The sequence below is a fragment of the Pagrus pagrus genome (genome assembly GCF_965226575.1).
Source record: "Pagrus pagrus genome assembly, chromosome: 18".
Classification (NCBI taxonomy): Eukaryota; Metazoa; Chordata; class Actinopteri; order Spariformes; family Sparidae; genus Pagrus; species Pagrus pagrus.
In genome coordinates, this window is record NC_140202.1 from 19,564,652 (window position 1) to 19,588,239 (window position 23,588).

A 23,588-nucleotide genomic window follows, 5' to 3' on the forward strand; every position below is an offset into this window, starting at 1 on the left:
TCAAATAAGCATGATTTTACATGTGTTTCTTCACTAATTGCATAATAAGCCTATAATGCAACTTAAATAATTGAAGTACATGGTATTGTTGCTCAGGATTTTCACTCAATTATATCTGCAGTCATGAGAAACAAATCGACATGGCTTCCTGCAGACTGGACTGACTCGAATGTGAGGTTTGTAGCTGCATTTGACTGTATTCTCCATCACTCACTTTTCAGTGAGAAAGAATGGTCAGTCAATTATAGGAACATTGTCCCTCAGACCGCGGCAGACTGTGCAGCAGGGCATTGGGATGGGAACCTGGCGACAATGGCGTATTTTTCTGAGTTGAGTGACTGTGGGAAAATCTCCCTCTTCTATTCAGACATTTTTTCCTTCTTTTCATATAATGAGGAGAGAGACTGATGAAGGCAACAACAGAAAAAGAACAATTACAGGCAATGAGAAAGCACAACCACTCAGAGCTCAATAATGCTCTCTAGAAGGGTTAATCATTTTAGGAAGGGGTCTGAAGACAAGCCTTTTTAGTTTAATTCATCTCTGGGGTGATATTTTTTCCCCCCGAAACAGGAAGGGAACTGTAACACTTGACATGGTTTGACATGCTGAGCCACTGCTGAATGTTCCCACACAGCAAGGAGCTCAGAAATTAAAAAACTGCTCATTTAATTTGCCTGGCTGCAGACGGCAGACCTGTGATTATTTTTTGCTTTAAACTGGCAGGAATAGGGATTTAAGGTGCATAGCATTTAGGCTATATTTAAGGTTTTAAAGAGAAATGTGAACATTGCAGATAGTAATAATGTTAAAATGTGGTGGAAGAAGTTTTTATCTTTTCATTTAAACTAAAAGTACCAGTACTGAACAAAACAAGTATAATTGCAAGAGAAAGTTTAGTATTCTAAATTTTACTCAAAAAGTACAGAAGTACTATAAACAAAATATACTTAAAGGTACAAAAAGCAAAAAGTGTTCTGTATGCAGAATTGGCCCCGTCAGCAATGTATTATATAATTGGATTGTTGTTATATAAAGTACTTGAGTAAATGTACTTAGTTACTCTCTACCACTGAGAAAGACATGCACTTCAAAAGAAACATATTTTCAAAATATGCAACATGTGTTTTGATGAGTTTTTAAACAAACAAAAAGATATTTAACCATTGTATTTAGCATTCATAAGCAGTGAAACACTTAAGAAATCTAAATGTAGCTGTAAAAAGATATTTTTAAGTGGCTAATCATGTATTTGTCAGCATTACTACTTGTTCTTTGAATCTATAACTGGTGTATAAACTGTTAATGAAACATAGTAACATCCCATGAATGTATTGCAAGATATATGGTTATTTTAAATGGTTTTAGGTTCAAAGAATCATTCTTGATCTTGGAAATTAATGCTTACTTACTAGATTTCTGTAGCTATTCAGGGCCTTCATCAGTGGTTGTCATGAAGAATAAAACATTCATAAATATATAAATAGCCCTGCTTGATGAATACATATTATTATACAGACAATAGAAAATGTATATTTTACAAACAATATACAGATATCAGACATCTGTACACTTACTGATATACTTCACAAGAGCTTTACATCTTGACAAATACAGAATTAAAAGAATATAAATATGGTAGGTTAAATTAGTGTTGCCAGTTACTCCTTCTTAAACATTTTGTTCCATAGAAGATAAAGTATTTTATCTTCTCAACATGAGTTTCTGAGGTGCATTTAAGTGCATTTTCAAGTATTTACCACCATGAGGCTTATTTAAAAAAAAAAAAAAAAAAAAGAACCACAAGACTTTCTGCAAAACTCAAATTTGGTTGCTTAGAACAGCATTATATTTAACGACAGTGTGTTAATAACTATTATTAATTGTGCACCAAGATACCTTGTTAGGTGGAAAATGTTCTACTTTGCTTCACAAGAGTGCAGGCTTGGCAGAGAGAGGGAGCTTGTGTTGTGCAGGAAACAAGGTGGTGGTGGTGGTGGAGGGAAGCGAGTGAAGAGGGATTTGTTGCTGCCTCTTGCCTCAGTCACATCAGCCACCTGCAGGAAAGTAAAAAAGCTCTGCTTTTGAGCCCGTCTGCTCCACAGTGGCAGATGATGTTGACAGAGCATGAGACAGAGTAAAGGCCAGACGGGAGGGTCGGGAGAAAGAGGGAGCACAATGTAGAGAAGCAAGTGGATTGCGGTGGGAAGGTTTTGCCTCGTTTAACTGAGAGGGGAATAATTAAATGTATTCCTCTCCTGTGGACTTAGGACTGAGCCCCCCAGCAACAGCTGAACATATAGAAATGTTTTTAACAGCTACCAACAAATGTTTTTAACAACCATCTTTTAATTTTAAGACACTACGAAGCAACAAAACAACACACTGGACAAGTATGTGGAATCACTGTTTGACAAGACTACTTAGACACAGCAGTGTTTTAAGCTAAATGCTAACTTTATCATGCAAACATGCAGGTTACCTAAAGCATAAGTTAGTGTGCAAGTGGTGTGACTGAACTTAGTTATTTTAACCCAATGTAGAATCTTTTCCTAAACCTAACAAAGTATTTTTTTCTGGGGAAAACTTTCCCTTGGTTTGCTATGCTTGGATAAACAAATGTGACTTTCTGTCGCCATCCTAGGAGGACAATCATAGTCTTGGTCAGGGAACCCTTGTCATCATGGAAACTATAATAAATGTAGACAACATTGTGAAACAGTCTCAGTTTGGTTAGGAATAGGCAACAAAACTATTTGGTTAGGATTAGGGAGAGTTCATAGTTTGGGTTAAAACAAGCATAGTAAATTAGAATTTTTGTTTCACATGTAACACAATTTAAGGAAGAATAATTATATCATACAATACAATATACCATCATGTAGGTGCAAGGCTTTCAAGAGAGCAGGAATCATAAAAGGTAACACTAACGCCACAGACATTTCAATTCACATTGGAAACAGACCCCATTCTCCTGAGTGAGTTCTGTGTTTGACCCACTCATCTACACCATTCATGTCCATTCTTGCTCTTTACGCTACGCCACATTTTTTAAAATGACTTTGAGAGTTAAATGACTCACGAAAAGATTTACCAACAGACGTTGTCACACTGTCTTCTATCACTATAAGATACATCAATAGTGTGGATACAAATCCAACCCAACACTAAAGTCAGACAGAAATACTGTCCACTGTGTTTTCACTGCTCACACGGAGGCAAACCCAGCTCCTCCAAACTCTCAGTGAGTTAATGTGATGGGGAGAACACCACATTCCTGTTCAATGCAGTCTCCACTGAAACTTAGCCACAAAGGTAGGCAGGTTATTGCTTTAAGCCACTTGTGACTGTGAAGAGCATTAATGATATGGACAAAGCGCTAAGGATCCTCATAAAGTTATTAACTGGCTTTTACTGCTGCACGCTGCTGTTCCTGCCACATTTCAAATCAGCAAGAGGAAGATGCACAGCCACCAGCACTTCAGCCTTTCAACGTGCAGCCGCTTAATCAGTTTAATGCAGGTTCCCTGCTACATATGTAGCGACTGAAGAGGTCTCTTTTCTTACCTATGTTTAGATAGTTTTCCATTACATACCTTAGACTGACAGGTTTTTTAGTCACCTCATATCTGATGCATAACAAGACTCTAAAACTCGTGAAATAACAGCACCACCATCGAAGGGTCACCAAAATGGCCAACAACGTAATAGTCGCTTTCAGGAACTGTCATGAGTGGATGATGTTTGCCCAGTTGTCCTTGAATTGTAGATTAAAAAATTTGACGGCCTTTTCAACCACACTGGCTCAAAAGGTTTAGGTTCAGAGTTCATTCTTGACCTCTGGATTAGTTGCTGAGAAAACAACATAGATTCCTTTACTTTAAGCTGTGAGGTTGCAGATTGCAACTAACTGAAATCCCCTCGTCCTTGGCAATCTGCATGATTGTCTCAGCCAGTCCTCTGAGTGCACGCTGTTTTTCTATAATATGTGTATTTCACCTTATATCAATGGGCGAGGAAAGCAAAAGTCTGCCTTATTTGACTGTTTGAATCATTTTATGAGAAGTTTTCTGCCAGAAAACCTTCAGGAAACTCGGTGATAGTGTAAGGACAGACAAGGACTGGTTTCATAACACGTCGTGTTAGATGAATGGATCTTGTAGAACCTTCAATGCCGGCAAATGGAGTTTGCGTCCTGTGATCAAGAGGTTCAATTGGACCTTTTATTTTTGGACTTGAATTTATTATTTCCAGGTATTCTAAAGAATATTTTCAATTTCAGCTGCAGTTTGGTTAGGTTTAGTCACAAAACTACCTGGTTATATTTAGGAAAAGATAATGGTTTCGATTAAAATGATAAGTCAGCTTGTTGTAGTAACACATTGCAGTGAGGAAAGGAACAAAAGCAGAAGGTTAAACGAGTCTTGACGATTGGGGAGGTACAGTCAACGGGTTTGGTATTATGGTGGTGAGATGTTAAGTTTCTGTCAACAGTAGTATTCTAGCTATTGTAGCCTCAAGGGCTTGAATGTTTGCCACTGCTTGGCAGCACCATCAGCCGCTCTGGGATGCCTCTCCTATTGGTTGTTGTGGTCCAGCTCAGAAATCACTCCAGATATAAAATATTACAGTGTATATCAAATTTGTTTGATATTATTGGGGCGGCCGACCTGTCAGCAGCTCAGGAGGCTTAAGACTGGATCTGTTAACCCGTCTCATTACCAAAAAATCTGTGCCAAACAGCATGTTCTTGACTTAATGTACTTAAAAACTGCACTTACTTGAGCAAATTTGTTATTTTCCACCACTGCTATTTGGTGTATGTGTAGCTAAATACTTATGAAGCTTTAAACTACAATAATGTTGCACTGTTTAAAAAGAATTGTTGACATATTCCTTTGGATTAAAAGATGTTCAGTCAGCCCACAGACAATCTGTCTCACCTCAGTCTGTAAATCTGTGGCCCTGCGGATACATCATGCTATAATACCCCCCCCCTACTCGTTTCATGACACCATCCCTGCCCCCACCTTCAGCTGACTGCACCTGTCACCTGCGGGCCTCTGCCTACATTCAGGATCAATTTACATAACCTCATTTAGCAGTTCACAAATCAGAGCCATTAAGAGCTACTAACAGGAACCAAGAGTTCTAATTTAGCTTGCCTTTCACAGTGGGAAAATTGTTCAGTTCAGGCCTACAAATAAAGATCCAGGTCTTGGCTTTGATTGTTGATTGTGATGGTAAATGTACAGATGATTAGAACAGATTTTCCCCCCTGTATTGATTTCCTGCCAAAACACAGCAGGCACTGGTCCTGCACTGGGAAACCACGGGAGGAGGTGAGCACAAATGGAGTTTCTTGCAGACATTGATATGTACATATATTTAGGTTTTTTTTTAAAAAGTGCTCATTAAAATGGTAAGGTGCTGCAAATTGTAAAAATGAGATGTTAAAGATGGTAAGGTGATCTGTAAAACATTCATGGTTTATTTTTGTGTATATCATGCAAAAAAGCAGTGAAACAAATTTAAAAATACTGGTACTCAAATAGTGATATTTTAAAATACTAGTAAGAAAGGATATAATAAATTCAATATAAAAACTTTATTTAAAGTAACTTGACGCTTTGATGTCTCTATGCACATTAGACAGTAACCCTCAACTGACAGCTGCACAATCATTTCAAGGATTTCTCTGAAGACTTAAATGCCTTTATTTACATTTGTGTGGCAATGTGACAGTAGCAAAAAACCAATTCAGGGAGCCGTGAATAGCTAAAGTCAAGAGCTGAAAAATTATTTTCAATCTGCAATTCAATTTGGCAAAGATGGGGCTCATAGAATAAAGAGGCTGATTCAAATTTCCACTTGTTCACCACTAAACTTGGTGGTACGGCATTGTGAACATGTGCTTTTAGGGGGCATTTTTGGGGGAGCATGTTTTAATTAATGAACAAATCAGCGCTCCTCTCCGCTGGCGTTCCCAGACGCATATGTTTGCACTTCAGGCTGTAGGATAAGGAGGAGGCTCGGCATGAGATGCATCATGCCGCCTACAGATTTTGTCTGTTGCAAAATGTGATTGCATAACATCAGTCATCAGCAGGCAGATAAGAGCCGCAATAACAGTAGGCCCATAGAGTTGGCAAGGTTTAGAGGATATGCGCTGAAAGACCCAGACACACTGCATTGACTGTATAAAAGCTTTGGGGGTCAAGTCATACAAAAAATGAAAATGTTTATGAGGCGTGATTCAGTAAAGTGGGCCCTGTCCAGCTTTGGTCCAGCTCATTTTAGTCGTTTCACTTGAGGATAATTTATTACAAGTGTGCAGAGCAGGTCTATGTGGGGGTTGGGATTTAGCAGAATGGTGCTTGAAAATGCTATAGCAACCAACAAGAGCTTGTGGGCCTTTGGTGAAAGCAACTCTGATTGTGTAAAAAGGAGATAAGATAGCATACTGATCACGGTGGTAGAACATGACATTTTAACATAACACTTGGTTAAACAACAGAGTTCAGGAGGTTTTTTTCTAAGCAAGTAGGCAGTCTAAAACAAATGAGAGTGAATGCATAATTGCTTTTTAATGAGGACGGTCAACGTGGAGTTTTTAAGTTGTTTAAAATGGATACAAGCAGAGGATTCAATTACAACTGGGGACACATCCCCGGAAAGTTCACATCAAAAAAGCAGAATTTGTTGAAGTGTTCTAAAACAAAGCTTGCAACAAGAAACGTTAGCTAACAAATGAGGACGATTGTTTGGCTCTTCATCAGCAGCTGCAGCTGAAACTGCCTGCTGCTGATTCTGATCCGTAATCTGACAGAACCTTAAACCAAGGACCAGTGGCCCTTAGTAAGGCTAAGCAACATGTTCAGGAAAACAGTCATTGTAAAACAGTCAAGTAATACGTACCCGTACTGTAATTATCTACTCTGACCACATGTGATCTCCCCATTACAGTGCCTAAAAGGATAAGTTCACCCAAAAATGAAAATTCAGTCATTATCTACTCTAACTAAGTCTGCACAACATTTCTGGAGCTTCCCAGCAAAACAGTGTTGCAGTATTCTCCTAAACAACTCAAGTCACGTCTCAAGACTATTTTAAAAACATAAATTAACGATAAAATTATAAAAGGGCATCATACAGCTTGTCCTGTGTAAAACAAACAAACAAACAAACAAACAAAAACGATGTTATTTAGCTTAGCAGCTACAGAGACGTTTTCAACCTGAAAAAGGGTGTAAATAACTTCTTCTCAAATCATTTTGGGATCTCTGGGCTTTCGGAGACTACGGTTACAGCGTACGAGCTCCATTGAGCCATTTTAGGTTTTGTTTTTTCCAAAGTTTTATTTTTTAAAACAAGTCCCCTTTTACTTCAGTTGTTTTGCCGTGAAGCTCCGGAAATGTTTTGTGGACTACGAAACTTCACATGACTTTCCATCCGCATGGCTGTGAGTAAATAATGACAAAATTTTCATTTTTGGGTCAACTTATCCTTTAAATGTTATAGTTAATGACCATGAGTGACCATCTGAGCTTTTAGTTCCCCACTTAGTTGACTTTTAGGCTATTTTGAGGCTAACACAGACAGTTTGAGACCATCTTGCCTGTCCAAAAAGTCCCAGACAGATTAAATTGCTAGAAAAAAAGGGGGTCTTGGACTCAGGCCAGTGTCTTCTTGTCCATCACTCCGTGGAAAAAAAAGGACAAGGAGGAGACAACTGTTGTTGTTTTGTAGCCTGGACGAATTACTTTTAATGAACATGTAATTAATGGAAATAGACTCAACGGTTTCAAAGCAAACAACGATTCTAATTGATTTGCATTTCCCTTTTTTTTTTTTTTTTTTTTTTTTGGACGCCCTGATTCCCTTTGTCCGGCGTCTCTATTGATTACCCCTCTATGTGTATCGCTCCGCATGTGTTTTCCTTCATTAAGAGATAACGGGTTCCTGACTACTCCCATCCCTGGGTTTAATGTTGCTTAATGTCTACTTTGTTCCCGTGTCATGTCGGAGGGCAGCGAGAATAATGTGAGAGTGGGTGGGCCTTGATTGGCCCGCAGTAAGGCAATAGTGTTTAGGACGCCGGCTGCAAGGGGATCAGTGGAGAGGTTAGAAAAGCAGAACCTTTTGGGCTGGCTGAGACGCAGCATGTGGCCTCCCGAGTCCGATTCACTCTCACTTACACCGCTGTTTTTCTGTTAAACTGCCATTTTACTATCAACACCTTGACAGCCCTTTTTTTTTATTAAGCTGCCTGTCAGCCTTGACACCCCTGAGATGCGCGTAAAACATAAACGCGCCTCCACGCACCGCACATAGCCGCTCTTTGGGGGATTAGGATATAAGCCCTTATTCTGTCGATTTCCGTTCATTCAGCCTGTAAATTGACCAAGTAAGAAATCACATAGGCTATATCCTACTGAGCAATTCAGCGACCGGAATAGCATACAGTGACAATTGGCCTAAGAAGAGAACTACGGCGTTGTGAGCAGAATTGCATGTTAGCTAATTGTTAATTTAAGCGGCTCGCAGTGGCTAATTATGTCGGCACAGCCAAGCCATTTGCATGATGGACCAGCCACCTGCCTGAAGGCGCTGCCAGGGCAAACTATGTAATTACTGAACAGCAGTGGGGCAATTTTTGACTGTCGCCCCTTTTGTGTCACATGAATTCCTCGTAATGACATATTTCATTAGGGGGGCAAATATCACCCCCTCCTCCCGTCTGACGAACAAAAACGCGCAAGTCTCAACAGGTCCTAATATACAGGACCTATTTACATCCAGCTCCACCCTGTGTTTTCACGAACCTGCAGTTATGTGGGTCTTTACTGTGAGATAAATGGACTGAGTCCGTGCCTTTTCTCAGCTCGGCTCACACAAGGCCCTGCGTGTTTTGCTCGGGTTAAAATGGACCAGACCTTTTCTTAAAGTGATTGCAGCCTGAACTCATTAAGCTGTCAAATGTCCACGCTTTTGGGCTCTTGATTGCTTATTGTAGCAACATTTAAGGAATTTTTTTTCTTTCTTTTTTTCCCCCACAGAGAGAGCCCTACAACTGAGCAGTGAACAGACTACTGGCAGCATGCGTAAAGTTGTATTAATTATTTAATTTTAGCAATAAAACAAATAAAAGCTGATGTCATTATTTTGTTATTTCATTTTAATCGTGCATTACAACATTTTTACTGATGTAATAGTGACTGTTATAGTGTTTTTCAGTATCACTTTAGTATTTAGTTTTTATATTTTCTCAATCAGTGGTGGAACAAGTATCAATACCACTACAAAAAACTACACTATAAAACAATCTCCATTCCGAGTTAAAATCCTCCATTCAAAATTTTAGAACACTAACAATATAAAATTTGTTTATTCAGTGTGTTTGTTTATTTGTTTTTTCTTTTGTGAGGATGAAGATCTTTGGACTAAAATTTATTCCCCAAAACTACATAATGCACCTTTAAAGTCCTTATGCACTTTATCATAATCATGATCATTAATAAATGGTACATTTAAATAAATTGTTAAACTTTAGTTAATAGTTAAACAATTAAATACTTTTAAACCATTTATTAAGTGATTGTAAAGGTTTATAAACATCAGTTGCAACTTTATAATGGCCATCCAATGTTTATAGATGACCTACACAGTATTTATAAACATTTACAAAGTATTATAAACATCAGTTGCAACATTACATAAAAGAATTGCTCAATAAAAGGTTTATTCATCATTTCATGATTGTTAACAGTTAAATAACTATTAACTAACGTTTAAGTAACTATTTACTATGTGTCAATAATGACTATTTTTAATGTTACCAGTTATCCAAATGTATAATGACTGGATCACTATTATATTATATTGGTAATTAGTAAAGTCACAGTTAATTACACCTGTAAAATAATTGTAATGGAGTTAAACTTGCAGTACTCTTTTTGAAATGTAGTGGAGTAGAGGAATAAAATAGAAAAAAAATATCTAACTACCCAGGTTGAGCACAAGTACCTCCTACTTTAGTTACTTTCCTGTTTAAAATACTTTGTATGTGAAACTTTTCTAGGTCCATCCCTCTAAAAAAAAAAGAAAAAAGTTCTTATATAATCTAAGAGCCCTCGTGTTTATGGCGTACAGGTCAATTTAAATTCACTTTAGGTCCTGGCATTTGAAAGGGATAGCCTTGGACTATTCAAACCTTCATTAAATGGAGAAGTTATTGCCGCAGGCCTTTAGAGCGAGCAGCGGGACCCGGGTCGGTCTGGAGGGTCTGGTGTTAACGGGGTTAGTGATGGCTCGTTGGTTTCTAAAGGACTCCTGCTGGTACTGTACACAGACATGACAACTCCGCTTTAGTCTGCTCGCCTTTAATTGGCATGTTTAACGGGAGCACGCGCACGGAGACGCGCGCGCGCACAAACACACACACAGGTTTTCTTGAATTTCTATCCTTGTGAGGACCCCTCCATTCAGCTCAACAAATATCCAACTTTAATCCCGGTCTAATTTAAATACTGTACCCGAGTACAATTTTGAGGTACTTCCATTTTCTGCTACTGCAATATAGTACTTTTTACTCCTATGTTTATTTGACAACTTTAGCTGCCAGTTACTTTGCAGATTAAGTTTAGTTTTAAGTTTTAAGTTTTACAAAATATAATAAACAAATGATGTATGATGTGATATTATAGTCTGAGTTAAAACTTTCTTGATACCCAGCAGAAATAAACTATATAAAGTAATACAATATACAGTATTTTTTAAGTATGCCATTCTGCATAGTGACTCCCCTTACTCTTAGTGCTTAAAGTGCATTTTGATGCTAATACTTTTATACTTTTAGTCCAATAAAAAAATGAAATGTATAACTTTGATTTGTATCAAAGTATTCCTACTTTTACTTAAGTACAAGATCTGAGTACCTCTTTCACTGAAATGTAAAGTTTGCAGGATTTTAGGAGTGAAATCTAGAAATCCTGCTGTGGTATTAAGTGAGATTTAGTTCCAGGTTTGAACCAGAAAGTTTGAATATGTAGAGAAAAAACAAATATTTGGTTTATTAGTATAAACACGAAGAGGACCACAGCTCATTGGAACATCAGAAGGAAGCATCAGTAAAACTATTTAACATACAAAACTCTAATCTGTGTTCATGTTTGGCTTACAATGCTGGCATTCAGGATTGAGAATATGCTTTTAAAAAAATCCAGAACAGATGAATAAGGTTGTTCTTTGGAGAGGATACAAAAGTTTGCGTCCATTCGGGGCAGTATGGGTGACATGAGATAGCAGCCCTGCAGTGTTTATAAGATGTTAGAGATGCATGAGAGCAGGTTTGCGAAAGAAAAAGGCTGTTTTTGTGTGATGAAGAAAAACGGATTGTTAAGATACTAGATGGTTTGGGCAAATTATGTTTTTGACTATGCTTGGAAGGAAAATCTGAAAGTACCCAATGGTTCGTACATGGCAAGTCGAATTTTACTTAAGAGAGAAGGGGTCATTGTGTGCACAAATTAGTTTTGAAATATTGGTGCAATCATTATGTTATCACCAGAGGGTTTTTTGCATGCGTGATCACACTGAGTTCTTATTTAATTCATGCAATTTGGACTCATGAGAATAGAGTCTGGTAAACAGGGTGTATTAACATACAGTATTTTGTCTTGTAGTTAAATCCATGATTTGCAAGCTCCTGGTGCCCGATGCTTCTCATAGAGCAAATAAAAATGCAGGCTTTTACACAAGTTCAATCAAAGCTTATAATCTAAATCAACCTCATCAGACGAATTTAATCTTAAAGCCTGATTTTAAACTTTTCAGCAAATCCATATCCTAAAATGTACCCCTCTAAAATGCAGATGAGGGATTCTAAGGACAGATGACGTAATGCGAGCACTTGTATTAGCTTGGACACAGCCAGGAAAGTACTTCAGTTTAGAGGAAGAGAGCCAATGAACAACTGACTGAAATGGTTTGAGTATCATTGCCAACACTGTCTGAACTCGTGGAGTAGATATTAGTTTAATGCTGCACATCTACGGCAAATATGATGTCTTCATTTGAGGTACAGCCCCCAGAATTTGTCAGTTTATCAGGTTTCTGTTTCTGTTTTAGTCATAATGGTTTTAATTATGTTGTAGTTGACCCAAATAAACTAAGCTATCGCGTTACATCTGATCTGTGAGTATGTGCTCATGTTTTTACGCATACCTCTAGTAGGCATTCATCAGCCTCCTCACTATCGGCCAAAACAAAAGTTGCGAGGGTGTATTCAGGTACTTAACATTTACGCACTTAGGATAATGAAGCAGACAACTGAAGAGAGACACATTTCCTAATAATTATAAAAAACGAATTCAATGAATTCAATAAACTTAACTGTCATGGTTAATTTTCCAGCTTCAGTGGAGGTCATGCTAGCCTGCTGATATATCCATTTAAAATCTCAGAATGAACAAAAAGTGCATTTATGGTTTTATTTCGAATACTCCTAACTCCCATCTGCAACAAGATTTATGACAAAAGGCTGTCAAGAGTGAGGGTGAGGAACGTGGTAAAGTCTGTGTTGGTAGGATGAGTAATAGTTCTGGGTATTTTTGTTGGAGATGTTTATTTTCTTTTTTGACTAAATGATTCCAGGACAATTAAATAGAAATTGGCTACAAACTAACCATGGTTGCACATTTTTGTCAGAACCAGACTGGGATAAAGACAGTGCAGACAGAACTGTTCTCAAATGATGACATTATGACCACCACTTGTGATTTTCCATCAAAACACAAAAAGACCAGTTTGCACATCAAAAAATTTTTTAGCATCAACTTGTTTTGTATGCATCTACAGTTTCTGGCTCAGATAATTGACTAAATCTCTAAATCTCTTTTCATAAGACAGTCTTTGTCATTCCTGGGGTGCCACAGGGTCCAGTTCTTGGAATAGCTATTTTCTTATTTTAGATACACCCCCTAGGCTATGTAATTATTGTTACATCTTTACTCCTGGATTTATTTAATAGCTTTATATAATGTAAGTAACATTATTTTACAAAGTGTGCAATTGAATTTAAGGTAGATAAAAACTTTGCTTATATTTCTAAAGAAAGTGTCGTTGCAGATCCATATCTTTGTGTTGCTCCATACTATCACACAGCTGTTGCAGTGATTTATTAAGCCAAGTCCCCTTCTTAGCAATCCAATCACATTTGATTTGAGGACCTGATTTAAGGTCCTTTCATAACTAAACCTTGTCCATTTACTCAGTTTTGCTCAGAATACCTCACAAAACTGAAGCTTAAGACACTTTAACTCATGTTTCAATGTGACTTCTATTCTTTGCAGACGATACTGTCCTTAAAACCTCAAAGACAGCATAAGCAGATTGAACAGCAAGGTCATTTTTAATAAGTGACCAGAAAAGGTTAGAAAAGTTCTAGTACTTTGAAATGTACATGAAAATCAGAATAAAGACTTTTTCAAGGGTTTATTTACAGGGATTTTCCCATTTCAGGCTTTCAGATTCATGAGGGACAAGAGTTTTGAACAGCTAAATAAAAAAATATGCCAGGCCTGTTAGCTTGTACTGATGTCACGGGTCTATAAGATGGTGAGTTTTTATAATTTAATCAACAAGAAATATTAACATTAGAGCTATATATATTTTAAATTTGAGTTCTTAAAAGATTGACCACCAGCAAAGGAGAACTTACACCTGATATGTCCTTAACCACTAGTATTTCCCAGTTAAATATTTTTTTCAGTCCTGTTACAAATTTCAATCAGTTTTCTCATAATCTGTGCTACATGTAAAAGGGGATCAATAAAATACAACAAACATGTGGTAAAATAAGTATCTTTCTGTTTTGAAGACAAAATCATCGCAGGTTTGCTTTTTCACTTTTACTCACTTTTTAAGATGTCTGCCCTTGGACCTTCATCAGGTAACATTAGTGTTTCCTTCTATGTCTCTTAGAATTAAGTATATTTTACATGTTTGTTTATTGTGATTCTAAAGCACAGGTCACAAATAAATATGCAGGTCTAGATAAGTCTTGCAATGGCTGTAACATTTTACAGGTTGTTGCTGGTCTGAAGGTGCTGTATAAAATTAAGTTTTTGTGGATTTTCTTTTCTTTTTTCGCCCACATCAATTGTGGATTTTGACCGAAGAAACATTTATACATCCAGTCTGAAAGATGCGGTTAATCCCTTCATCAATCACTGTCTTCCTGAAGTGTCCTTGAGCAGGACCCCGAAGTCCTGCTGTCCGGTATCATTAAGTTAAACGCCTGTCATGTCAAACTGATGAACACATCCATTTACAAGTTTTCTTTCTTCTTTTTTTTTCTTTCTTTTTTAGGAGGGGGGCTAAGCATGAAGTCCATTGTGAGGTGTTGAATTGAGAAATCTTGTGATTTGTGCCGTTTTTCCGCCCCAGCAGTGTTATTAAAATGAAGATAAATTGCAGCCAATCCCAAATTTTCTTCAAAAGAAACAAAGCCAAATGAACCCCGAAGATGTATAAAATGCGCTTTGTTCATCAGAGGGAGGGAGAGAGAAAAAGACTCCACTCAGCGAGCTCTGAATGCTGCATTTCATGCCTGCAACAATTATGCTGAAAGGTCAAGTATTACAGCATCTTGTGCTCCGCTTTGCATGCAAAGTATTTCAGTTCACAAATGACCCTCGTTTGCGCTCTTTGAACAATGGCTTCAAGAACCAGATAAACGTAGGACAATTAAAGATTTTTGCTCCTAGCTGACAATAACATTTACCAAAGGGGGGTGATTGCAGTTGCTGTGTAATTGTCCTATTTGTAATGCCCGTGAATGCTTAGTCCTGCTGCCGTGAAATGTTTAGGAACTCAAGAAAGCGCAACCTTGGAAAGAGGCACGAGAGTGGCCGTGCTTTTATTTTTTTAAATCTCTAAACAAGGTTATTATGAGACTATTTGGAAAAGTAGTTCTGTCTATGTTCTGGTAATTATCAAATATATGTTAGAATTGACTTGATTTTACCAAACACATTATATATACACATTTTACTCAGCCTCATTTTGCACGTGTTTGTGCTGTATTTACATATATTTCAGAACCGTGGACAGCACCAAGTTCGTCTCTTGCTGAAATAAAAAGTAAACAACATACAGACAAATTAGAAAACGTTATTTAAAAAAAATAAATTAGAAAACACTTTGAAATTCACTGCTTAAAAATGTAATGTTTTAATACGATTTGTTGTTGGGCTGCAAGCCAATAACAGCACTGTGTTAATGCATATATGGTTCCCGCTAATCAGCAGTATATATGTCAGAAGTCACACTTTGACGTTCACGTGAAATCAGCCTTAGACAATTATATTTTTGTATATGTTTTCTATTATTCCTAATTTTGGATTATTTATATTTTGAACTCTTGTTAAGATTTAATTTATTTAATTAAAGTTTGATCCAGTCTTGCAAATCTAAGTTTCAAATCTGAGAGCCTCCTTTTTGAGAAAGCAGTTATTGATGTTGCCAGAGCCTGCACACAAAGACCACCGCAGAAATGTCCTCCTTCAAGTGATTTAATAATTTAAAACCTGCAGTAAGGTGAGAAATAGTCATTTTCTCGACGCACTATAGATACTGACACCACATTTATTATAATATTTCTCGTAAAACAGTGAAATTGCACCGGAAACAAACCCTCGGTGCGTCACTTTCGTTAATTTAAGTGTAGTTTGCAAAACGTGTCAATTAAAAATCTGATTTAATTCTTTAAAACGAAATAATTTGCTTTACTTTCACTTGTCGAAGCCACTGTGAAGATTTAAATTAACTCAAGCTTGTTAATAAAAATTATTGAAGCCTTAATTTTAGACGCACACCTTTTTGATATCTTATAAAACTTTAAATTCAGCCTAAACCACACGCCACTGATACATGAAATAGGTTTTATGGATGCTACACATTACCCCAATGTGATACTGAAGCTAAACAGGCGAATAAAATTCAACATCCAGCCACTAACTCAAATATGATTACCTTGAGATTAGGGACTAATTGCTTGGGGTTCATGGAGACCAGCCCACCATAAAGCCATGGAGGACTTGGGGAGTTGCACTGTGAGTTTCTACAAAAGAGAGCGATGAGAGCACACACGCTTCCAACAAGTCATTCTCAACAGCTACAAGCTGCACACAAAGACCACACACCGCGCCAAAGACATGTTAATGTAATCCCAAAGTTCTCACTTTTCTCCCGAACAAAACCAGCTCTGCAAAATACCTAATAGAAGATAGTTTCTGATGCTGGTGAGATTTCACTTAAAAGTCTCCCAAAAGGGCTTTTTTGGAGGCTGGCTGGCAGCCTAAGGACTGGAGCTGCTGCTGCTGCTGCTGCTGCTGGCTTAAAGTAACAGACGCAGATTGGAGAAGAGCCGGATATTACAATCCAGCTTCATTTTCTGAGCATTTTTTTTGTGAGCAACATCTTTAAGTTTCAAGTGAGTTTTGTATGAAATTACTCACTCCAGAAAAAAAATCAGTGAACATGCCAAGAGTAACCTGCTCTTACTGGATGAGGCTAAAGGTGCTGAAAGCCATTACACCAAACCTCTGAGGGATTTTAACATATTTAAGGATTGTATTTAAAAAATAAAAACATGGATATAACCAAATTACGCATCAGGTCAAATATGATTTTACAACATAATATCTTATAGTTATGGCAGTTATAAAATGCAGCCTGGATAATGTAAATACCAGCAAATACATGCATGAAAAATAAGCCATCCCATGTAAAAGACGCGCTTTAGATGTGGAAACAGGACAAACAGGGCCTGCAGGACGACTGCAGCTGCATGTGAGGGATCATCGACGGCACACACTTCATAGTTGTTTTTATTCCAAGGCGAAAATATACCACATAGCTGAATAGTCCGATGATGTGTCAACCTATTAAGTTGTGTTTGCGTTTTCATTTTACGTCTGAATTAAAAGCACCAAAACAAGTCGTTTGTGGTGAGATTTGACGTGAAGAGGACGCAGGGTCAGAGAGGCCGCGCCGCCTACAAACAGCTCAATTGGCCCATGCGCAGAAATGATCATTTATCTCAAAACAGTGGCTGCTCCAGTCTACAAAAAAAATGTGCCCTTTAAAATGAAGCTATAGCATTTCAATCAAGCTGGATTGTTCTGATCTTCCTCCCTGACCGAAACTATTTGAAATAATCGCTGCAGGACAACAACTGAATAGAAAAGCAACTTGTTTCAGCCACGAACGACAATCACCTGTCTTTACCTCCGTCGCTCAGCAACCACGTTGTTTACAGTGAATACTTATAGCGCTATTAGGTGGCGGGAGAATAGCCCCCTAATGGTTATTATAGCTTATATTTACAGGCCGCCTGCACCTACAGAGAAATAAATTACTGGTTGTGTGTGCGGCCGTTAAAAAAAAAAAAAAAGACACATCGAGGTAAAATACAACCTCAGAAAAGAAAAATGTTTGTGGAGACTTTTTTTTGTGTGTGTGCTGGTTTTGTTATTGACACCGGACACAAACAACCCTTCGCCGTTTCCTTTCAATTCCCCTGATTGATTATTGATAACGCAGCTGATAGCCGCGCGTCGGCAGTTATTTGAGAAGAACACCGCGCTGTTTGGTCAGGGATTTTTTCTTCTCTTTTTTTTTGGTATCGATAAGCTGTTTCTTTGCGCAGCCCTTTTGTGTTTGATGTTAGGAGCCGACTGACCTCACCTTTTCTGACTCACACACAGTCAGCATATAGGGGCAGAGGAAAAACACACACCAGCGCTTCAAACGCAGACAGAAAGAGAGAGGGAGAGGGAGGACAGAAAAGAAAAAACCTGCACATAAAGGCTCGGTTTACTCATGCTTGTGTGAGCTGCAGCCTTTTGGCGATAAGCCTGAGCGGTGTGTGATTTGTCACTGAATATAAAACAGAAATAAAAAAAAAAGGCCCAGTGTTTAATTTTAGTGTCAGAATAAGAGCCTGAGTGTTGATAAAGTATTTAAGTCTTGTCAGGTTGCCAAACCGGATACGTGGCTCTTGGAAATGTTTCACATTATCTCACAATAAAACCCAATAATCAATAAAACATAAGAGGAAAAACACCTATAATAGAAGTAGACATAATAATATTAATATTAATAATAATAATAATAATAATAATAATAATAAACGCACTGGTTTCATTTTTGCCCTACTGATTTCTCCCCCAAAGGACTATTTCCGCCATTTTCCACCGCATGTGTTGACATATTTCACAACCAAAACCTCAACTGTCTTGTTTCCATAATTTATTAATAGGACTGTTTTGTTGTAAGTCAAATATCTATATAAGTTACAAAGAAATAAAACGTACAAATACCAATGAAACGACAACAAACCGGCAATAAGCGTCAAAAACTTTGTACAACAGATAGCTAAAATTCAAACCTTTTACAGAAATATACAAGCTAGATCTACGGCTTACATTAAATTCTATTATAAATCAGAGCCATCGTGTGTGTGTGTGTTTGTTTGTGAGGGGATGAGGGGGGAGGGGGGATTTCACAGCACCCATATACAGCAGTTTTTTTAGTTCAGGTTCACTTCTTCCCAACTAACGCGGCCTATAATGACTGCTGATTCTTCCTTTTGTCTCAAATATAATTTACATAAATAAATCCAAAGACTTTCACATCCGCAGTTTCTGGTCAAAAGTGTCTCTTTCTCTCCTTCACTTCCGTGTAAGTCACACTTCCTTCCAAAAGGTGAAAATTCAAAGAGGAGCTGCTGCGCCGGTGTCGCTCGGCGTTTTGTTCAAATGCGCACATTTACAGTGAAACTGTCTTGAAAGAAAAGAAAAAAAATGTCTCTTTTTTTTTCTTTAAATAGAAGAATTGGTTTAAATCATAGCCGGCGCCTCTTGTCACCATGTCCTGCCGTATAACAGGGCTGAACACTGCAGGGCCGAGCCGTACTCTGCGCCGGGGGAATTGAGGTGGGAGAGGCCGGCCACTTGGCTCTGCAGCGACGGTGGACTGGAGGAGTGCGGCGCCAAATCTGGAGAGTGCCCCGTGCTTCCCACCTGCTGGCTCTGATGCTGCCCGAGGCCGGACGTGTTGTTGGACATGATCATGACATTGCCCCCTTGCTGGTGGTGGTTCTGCGCGGAGGATGTGGGCGTGTGTCCGCTGCCTTGGCACGGCTTCCCGTCCTTCACCAGCACCGGCACGGCCACCCTCCGCGGGGACTGCTGCTGCTGCTGCTGGCACGAGCCGTTGTCCTGCTGCATCTGCTGCTGGGACACCTTGTCTTTCGCCTGCCTCTTCATCTTGTACCGGTGATTCTGGAACCAGATTTTCACCTGGGTCGGGGTCAGGTGGATCATACTTGCCAGGTGTTCCCTCTCGGGCGCCGACAGGTATTTCTGCTGCTTGAAGCGTCGCTCCAGCTCGTAGACCTGCGCCTGGGAGAACAACACTCGCCTCTTTCTCCTCGGGGTGCTGGACAGGGAGCCCATGCCTTTGCCCACGTCTGCCAGGGAGCTGAGGCTGCCCATGCTGCCCATGTTCATGCCCGACGACGAGCCCATGAAGCGAGAAACTGAGGAGGGAAAAACATTAAATTAATACAATGAAATTACTGTTTTCTACTTGCAATAATAAAATTTAAAAAGTCCCCTAGAAAGCCGGCTTGGATAAAACTTTGTGTTATAATTATTTGCACGGCTGTCAGCAAATATCCACTCAACATGGTCAGCATTTTGAGTCTTAAAATGATTCCCATTAAAACAAACCCTAACGCGTATCAAAGTCCATATTCGCACATTATCAAGCTGTCACCTGAGCACAAATTTCAGCACGAGCTCATGACTGGAGGAGTATTATTATTAGATTCATGTGATAAAGCGTTCAAAATTAAATTATCTTAAATAATGGCGCAAAGCTTGGAGGGGATTTCCCGCATGAATGCGTCTTATGGTGAGACTTTCTTCCAGATGTTGCACACAGCACATGAAACGCATGTTTTTCATCTTTATCTTTGCCCTACTTGATAATATTTTTAAAAACTAGCGGATGAAATCTAGACCGTATAGGGATTTGGAGAGTGTGCACCTTGGCGCACAAACACGCACAGGTGACAGAAACAATACAGCAACCGCTAAAATGCACAAAACATTGCGCACAAAACTGCACTTCAGCCCCCTGCGATAACCCAAAAGCTCGAGACGAAGCACAGGTGCGGCTGGATACTCACTGGTGGAGAAGCGCGGGTCCGGGTTGGCTCCGTACCAGCCGGTGGCCGTGGTGCTGCCCCTCATGCCGTCCTGGTACGACGGCAGGTCGCCCATGTTGCCCAGGTTGCCGTTACAGTAGCCCCCCATGGCCGTGTGTGACAGCTGGGAAACACCTGCCGCAGTCATGTGGTAAGCCGCAGACACAGTCCCATTATGGCCCATGTGGTGCTGCTGCATCGCCGCCTGAGAGACCTGCGGCTGCCGGTAAGAACTGAGAGGTGCCCCCAAGTTGTTATTCTCCATACTTACTTTCTTATAGCTCTCCTCAAGGGGACTCAAGATATCGGAAACAGAAAAAGGAGTCGTATGCTTAGGGCTCATCGACATTGTTCTGGGGCTGGAGAGGGAGAAATTAGAAGGCAAGGCAATCTCTCCTTCTCTCTCCTCTTTTTTTTTTTTTTTTTTTTTTTTGGCCAAAGCCCCTCTGGTTCCTGTTGTCTCAACGTCGATCCTGGTAGATGAACACGTAGGAGAGCGCCTCAAGTCCGCCTTAATTGGATTGAGTGGGAGCTCGGTGCTGGCTTTGGTTTGTTTTAGCTGGGTGCCAGGTTTAAGGCTACCATCAGAGGCGGGGCATCGGCAACAATACCAAACAGCTCTAGCCTCCTTTCGCCGAGCGTAATTTCACTTACAAGACATGTGCTCCCCTCCCACTAACAATAACATAAGCGCTGTACATGATCATAAATGTTCATCCCGGCGGCTGCAGGCGCTGTCCTGACTCGCTGCTGAGCTGCTGCGTTTGGAGTTTGTGACTTGTTGCTGCCGCTGATAAACACACGGCTGCACCTTGAGACTGCACTGACCACACAATACACTTTATTAACTGTAGTGATGTTTACGAGGGCCTCTTGATGAAAGGAGGCCTATATGGACTTGAGAGTTGGAGAACCACTCCTCAGTTGAACTACTGACTTTTAATGGCCATGAGAGGCCTCCAGTGATTGCAGGATTGTTTGTGTTATGCCTTATCGTACTCAGACATGCAAAAGTGCACTTGCGGGGAGGGAAATTGACTGATACTGATAAGTAAATAAATACACATCCGCGTGTTAAGTGGCTGCGTAAATGATTAACTTCCCCCCGTTCTTTTTTTTTTTCTTTTGATATCATTGGACCCAAGCAGCCTGTAAGCTAAATTCAGATGCACACACTCGTGCAGGAGACCCAGTGAAAAATACAAACATGACGAAAAAAAGCCCACAACAAAATACAGTCTGGAGGAGGAGAGGCTCTCATGTGAAGTTAACGGCGGTGAAGGACTCTCCTGCAACACAACGCCAGGTAGCCCTCAGTAGCATTTCGGCTTAATGCTCAAGGAGCCTGAGCAGTTTAACTCAATCATATCTCATTTCTAAAATTTGACTCAGGAGCACGAGAAAAGATTTTCTGGCTTCATCCAACCGGCTTTGAAGTAGAGAAATGGTATTCTCTGCCCTGTCGCCTGTGCGTAAAAGTGGACTTTTACGCACAGCTTTTAGGTGACGATTCTGCGTCTTTTACTCCAAAATGAGAATCAAAACATTTTTTTACACAAAATATTAATAGATTACTCTAATAGTGTCGTGTATGAGTATTTTTGGTTGTATTATTATTGAGATTGTTATTACTATTACATTTGTTTTGGTAATCGGCCATTACCATCAGTGCTTTTTTTTAGGATTTGTATAAGTTTTCTTTCTACCGAACAGTACTAGTATAATTATGTTGCATGTTTGTCAGCTTTTTCACATAAAACAGCCAAAAGTAAAAGCTATCATTCGGCCACGGATTTATCCAAATTCTTGTTTTTTTTTTATGTACAAACTATCAACCTACATCATTACAATATAAGAATTAAAATCGAGAACTTCTAACTTACACAATCTGTGGATGTCAGGATCAAACCGGAGCTCAATCTACGCCTACTGTAAAATATTATCAATACATTTCGGTTCTGTAAAGGTCCTGCCGGGAGGTCTAACGTCAGTCTCGCAGCAGAATCAGCAGCAACAGATGCCACCAGCTCCTTCCAGAAGAAGAAGTCTGAGCCTGCAGGTTGAGTCGATATTTCCTTACACAGGAATTAAAGAAACACAGCGTCTTCTGGTGGCAGACACAATAATTTCTAATGTTGTGAGAGGTTTTATTCCACTGGGACTCGAAGCATGTATTGCTTGCTTCGTTTACAAAATAAAACGATACATTTTTAACCAGTTGAATTGTTTCTTTTTGCTCAAATTAATGATTCTGCGCCCTCAGCAGCAAACTGGCTCGGCAGCGGTGTGAGGGTGTCCCATTACTGCAGTGACATGCAGATCACTGACAGTTTGTCACGGGGATCACCAGCCACTGTAGCTTCTCGCTGCATATTTCACGGCTGCCTGCATGTTACAGAAGGATAATCTGTCTGTGCACTATTTGCAGAGATGCATGGAGGTCCAATTTAAAGAGCCCGGCACAGTAAACAATCTATATCCTCCTATTACCGTATAATTACCTCTAATGAAGCAATATTATCATATAGTGCCAGCCTAAACATTACAGTTAAAACAAATTGTTTGGATGATAGCCGAGCTGCGGTGAGCATAATTCACAGGCCATATAATCGCAGGCAATTAGAATTACAGCATGTTTCTGCATCCAAGGTAAATCTTGCTTATGCCTTCCTTAATTACGGAACTTCGCAAGACATTCTTAATCATCTAAATCAGTACCTTTTTACTGTTCTGGCACACGGCTATTATGGCCAATTAGCGGCAATTAGTCCAAATGTTCCGACTAATTCCTCAGAATAATGAGGACACTTTGAAGTGGAGGGTATGAGGCTACCGAGACTTTGTTATCGAGGCTTCAGGTTGTTGTTTATGAACTGATTGGTGCATGATATAAACCCACAGAGCAAGTGTATGTAATGAAAACTAAAAAAGTGAAGTTACTTACTGTTATTATTCAACATGGAGTATTAACCATGTTTTCTTTTAACGATAGAAAATTCACTGCAAATATTGAGTACCCAAAATATATAATAAGGTGGTTACAGTGACACTGTGAAGAGAGATGAGTACGAAAATATCATAAAATGCACCTCAAAGCATGCATACATGGAGGCTAATGAAGGGCAAATGACCAAGGATGAGAACATCCGCACACATATCTCCAGAGAAATAACAAATTGTTTAAACATTTGGGCTGTTTTGCATTAAAATGTAACACTTTATAATAACCATCGTTAATAAATGGTAAAGTTAGAGTTAAATAAACTTGAGTTATTAGTTATTTCACTGTTAACAAACAATCACATTCTTT

At 39.2% G+C, this 23,588-nt stretch overlaps 1 protein-coding gene and 1 long non-coding RNA gene across 3 annotated transcripts in view; one reads left to right on the forward strand and one right to left on the reverse strand.

The window, feature by feature from the left end:
* LOC311273521 overlaps positions 1 to 9,117 on the forward strand; it is a 53,231-nt gene extending 44,114 nt beyond the window's left edge. The window contains exon 3 of the long non-coding RNA XR_014624676.1: positions 9,060 to 9,117. This is a non-coding gene — a long non-coding RNA (uncharacterized lncRNA). The remainder of the gene's footprint in view (positions 1 to 9,059) is intronic.
* Positions 9,118 to 18,298: 9,181 nt separating this feature from the next.
* Positions 18,299 to 22,239, reverse strand: nkx2.1 (NK2 homeobox 1). Of its 2 annotated transcripts, XM_084381151.1 has the most exons (3): positions 22,162 to 22,239; positions 20,261 to 20,511; positions 18,299 to 19,606 (listed from the first exon to the last, which is right to left on the reverse strand). In XM_084381151.1, the coding sequence occupies exons 2-3, from the start codon at positions 20,475 to 20,477 to the stop codon at positions 18,930 to 18,932; spliced, it is 894 nt and encodes a 297-aa protein (XP_084237277.1). In that variant the 5' UTR covers positions 20,478 to 20,511; positions 22,162 to 22,239; the 3' UTR covers positions 18,299 to 18,929. The 2 variants fall into 2 exon arrangements, with proteins under 2 accessions (XP_084237277.1, XP_084237278.1); XM_084381152.1 differs by lacking the exon at positions 22,162 to 22,239 and having other exon boundaries at positions 20,261 to 20,888.
* Between the last annotated feature and the right edge of the window lie 1,349 nt (positions 22,240 to 23,588).

What these genes read in the sequence shown, in the direction of transcription:
- nkx2.1 (XM_084381152.1), bottom strand. Translation starts at nt 20,627, where the DNA reads ATGTCGATGAGCCCTAAGCATACGACTCCTTTTTCTGTTTCCGATATC. An exon ending in GGACCCGCGCTTCTCCACCA is followed by an intron (nt 19,607 to 20,260) that starts GTGAGTATCCAG and finishes TTCCCTCCTCAG; the next exon opens with TTTCTCGCTTCATGGGCTCG.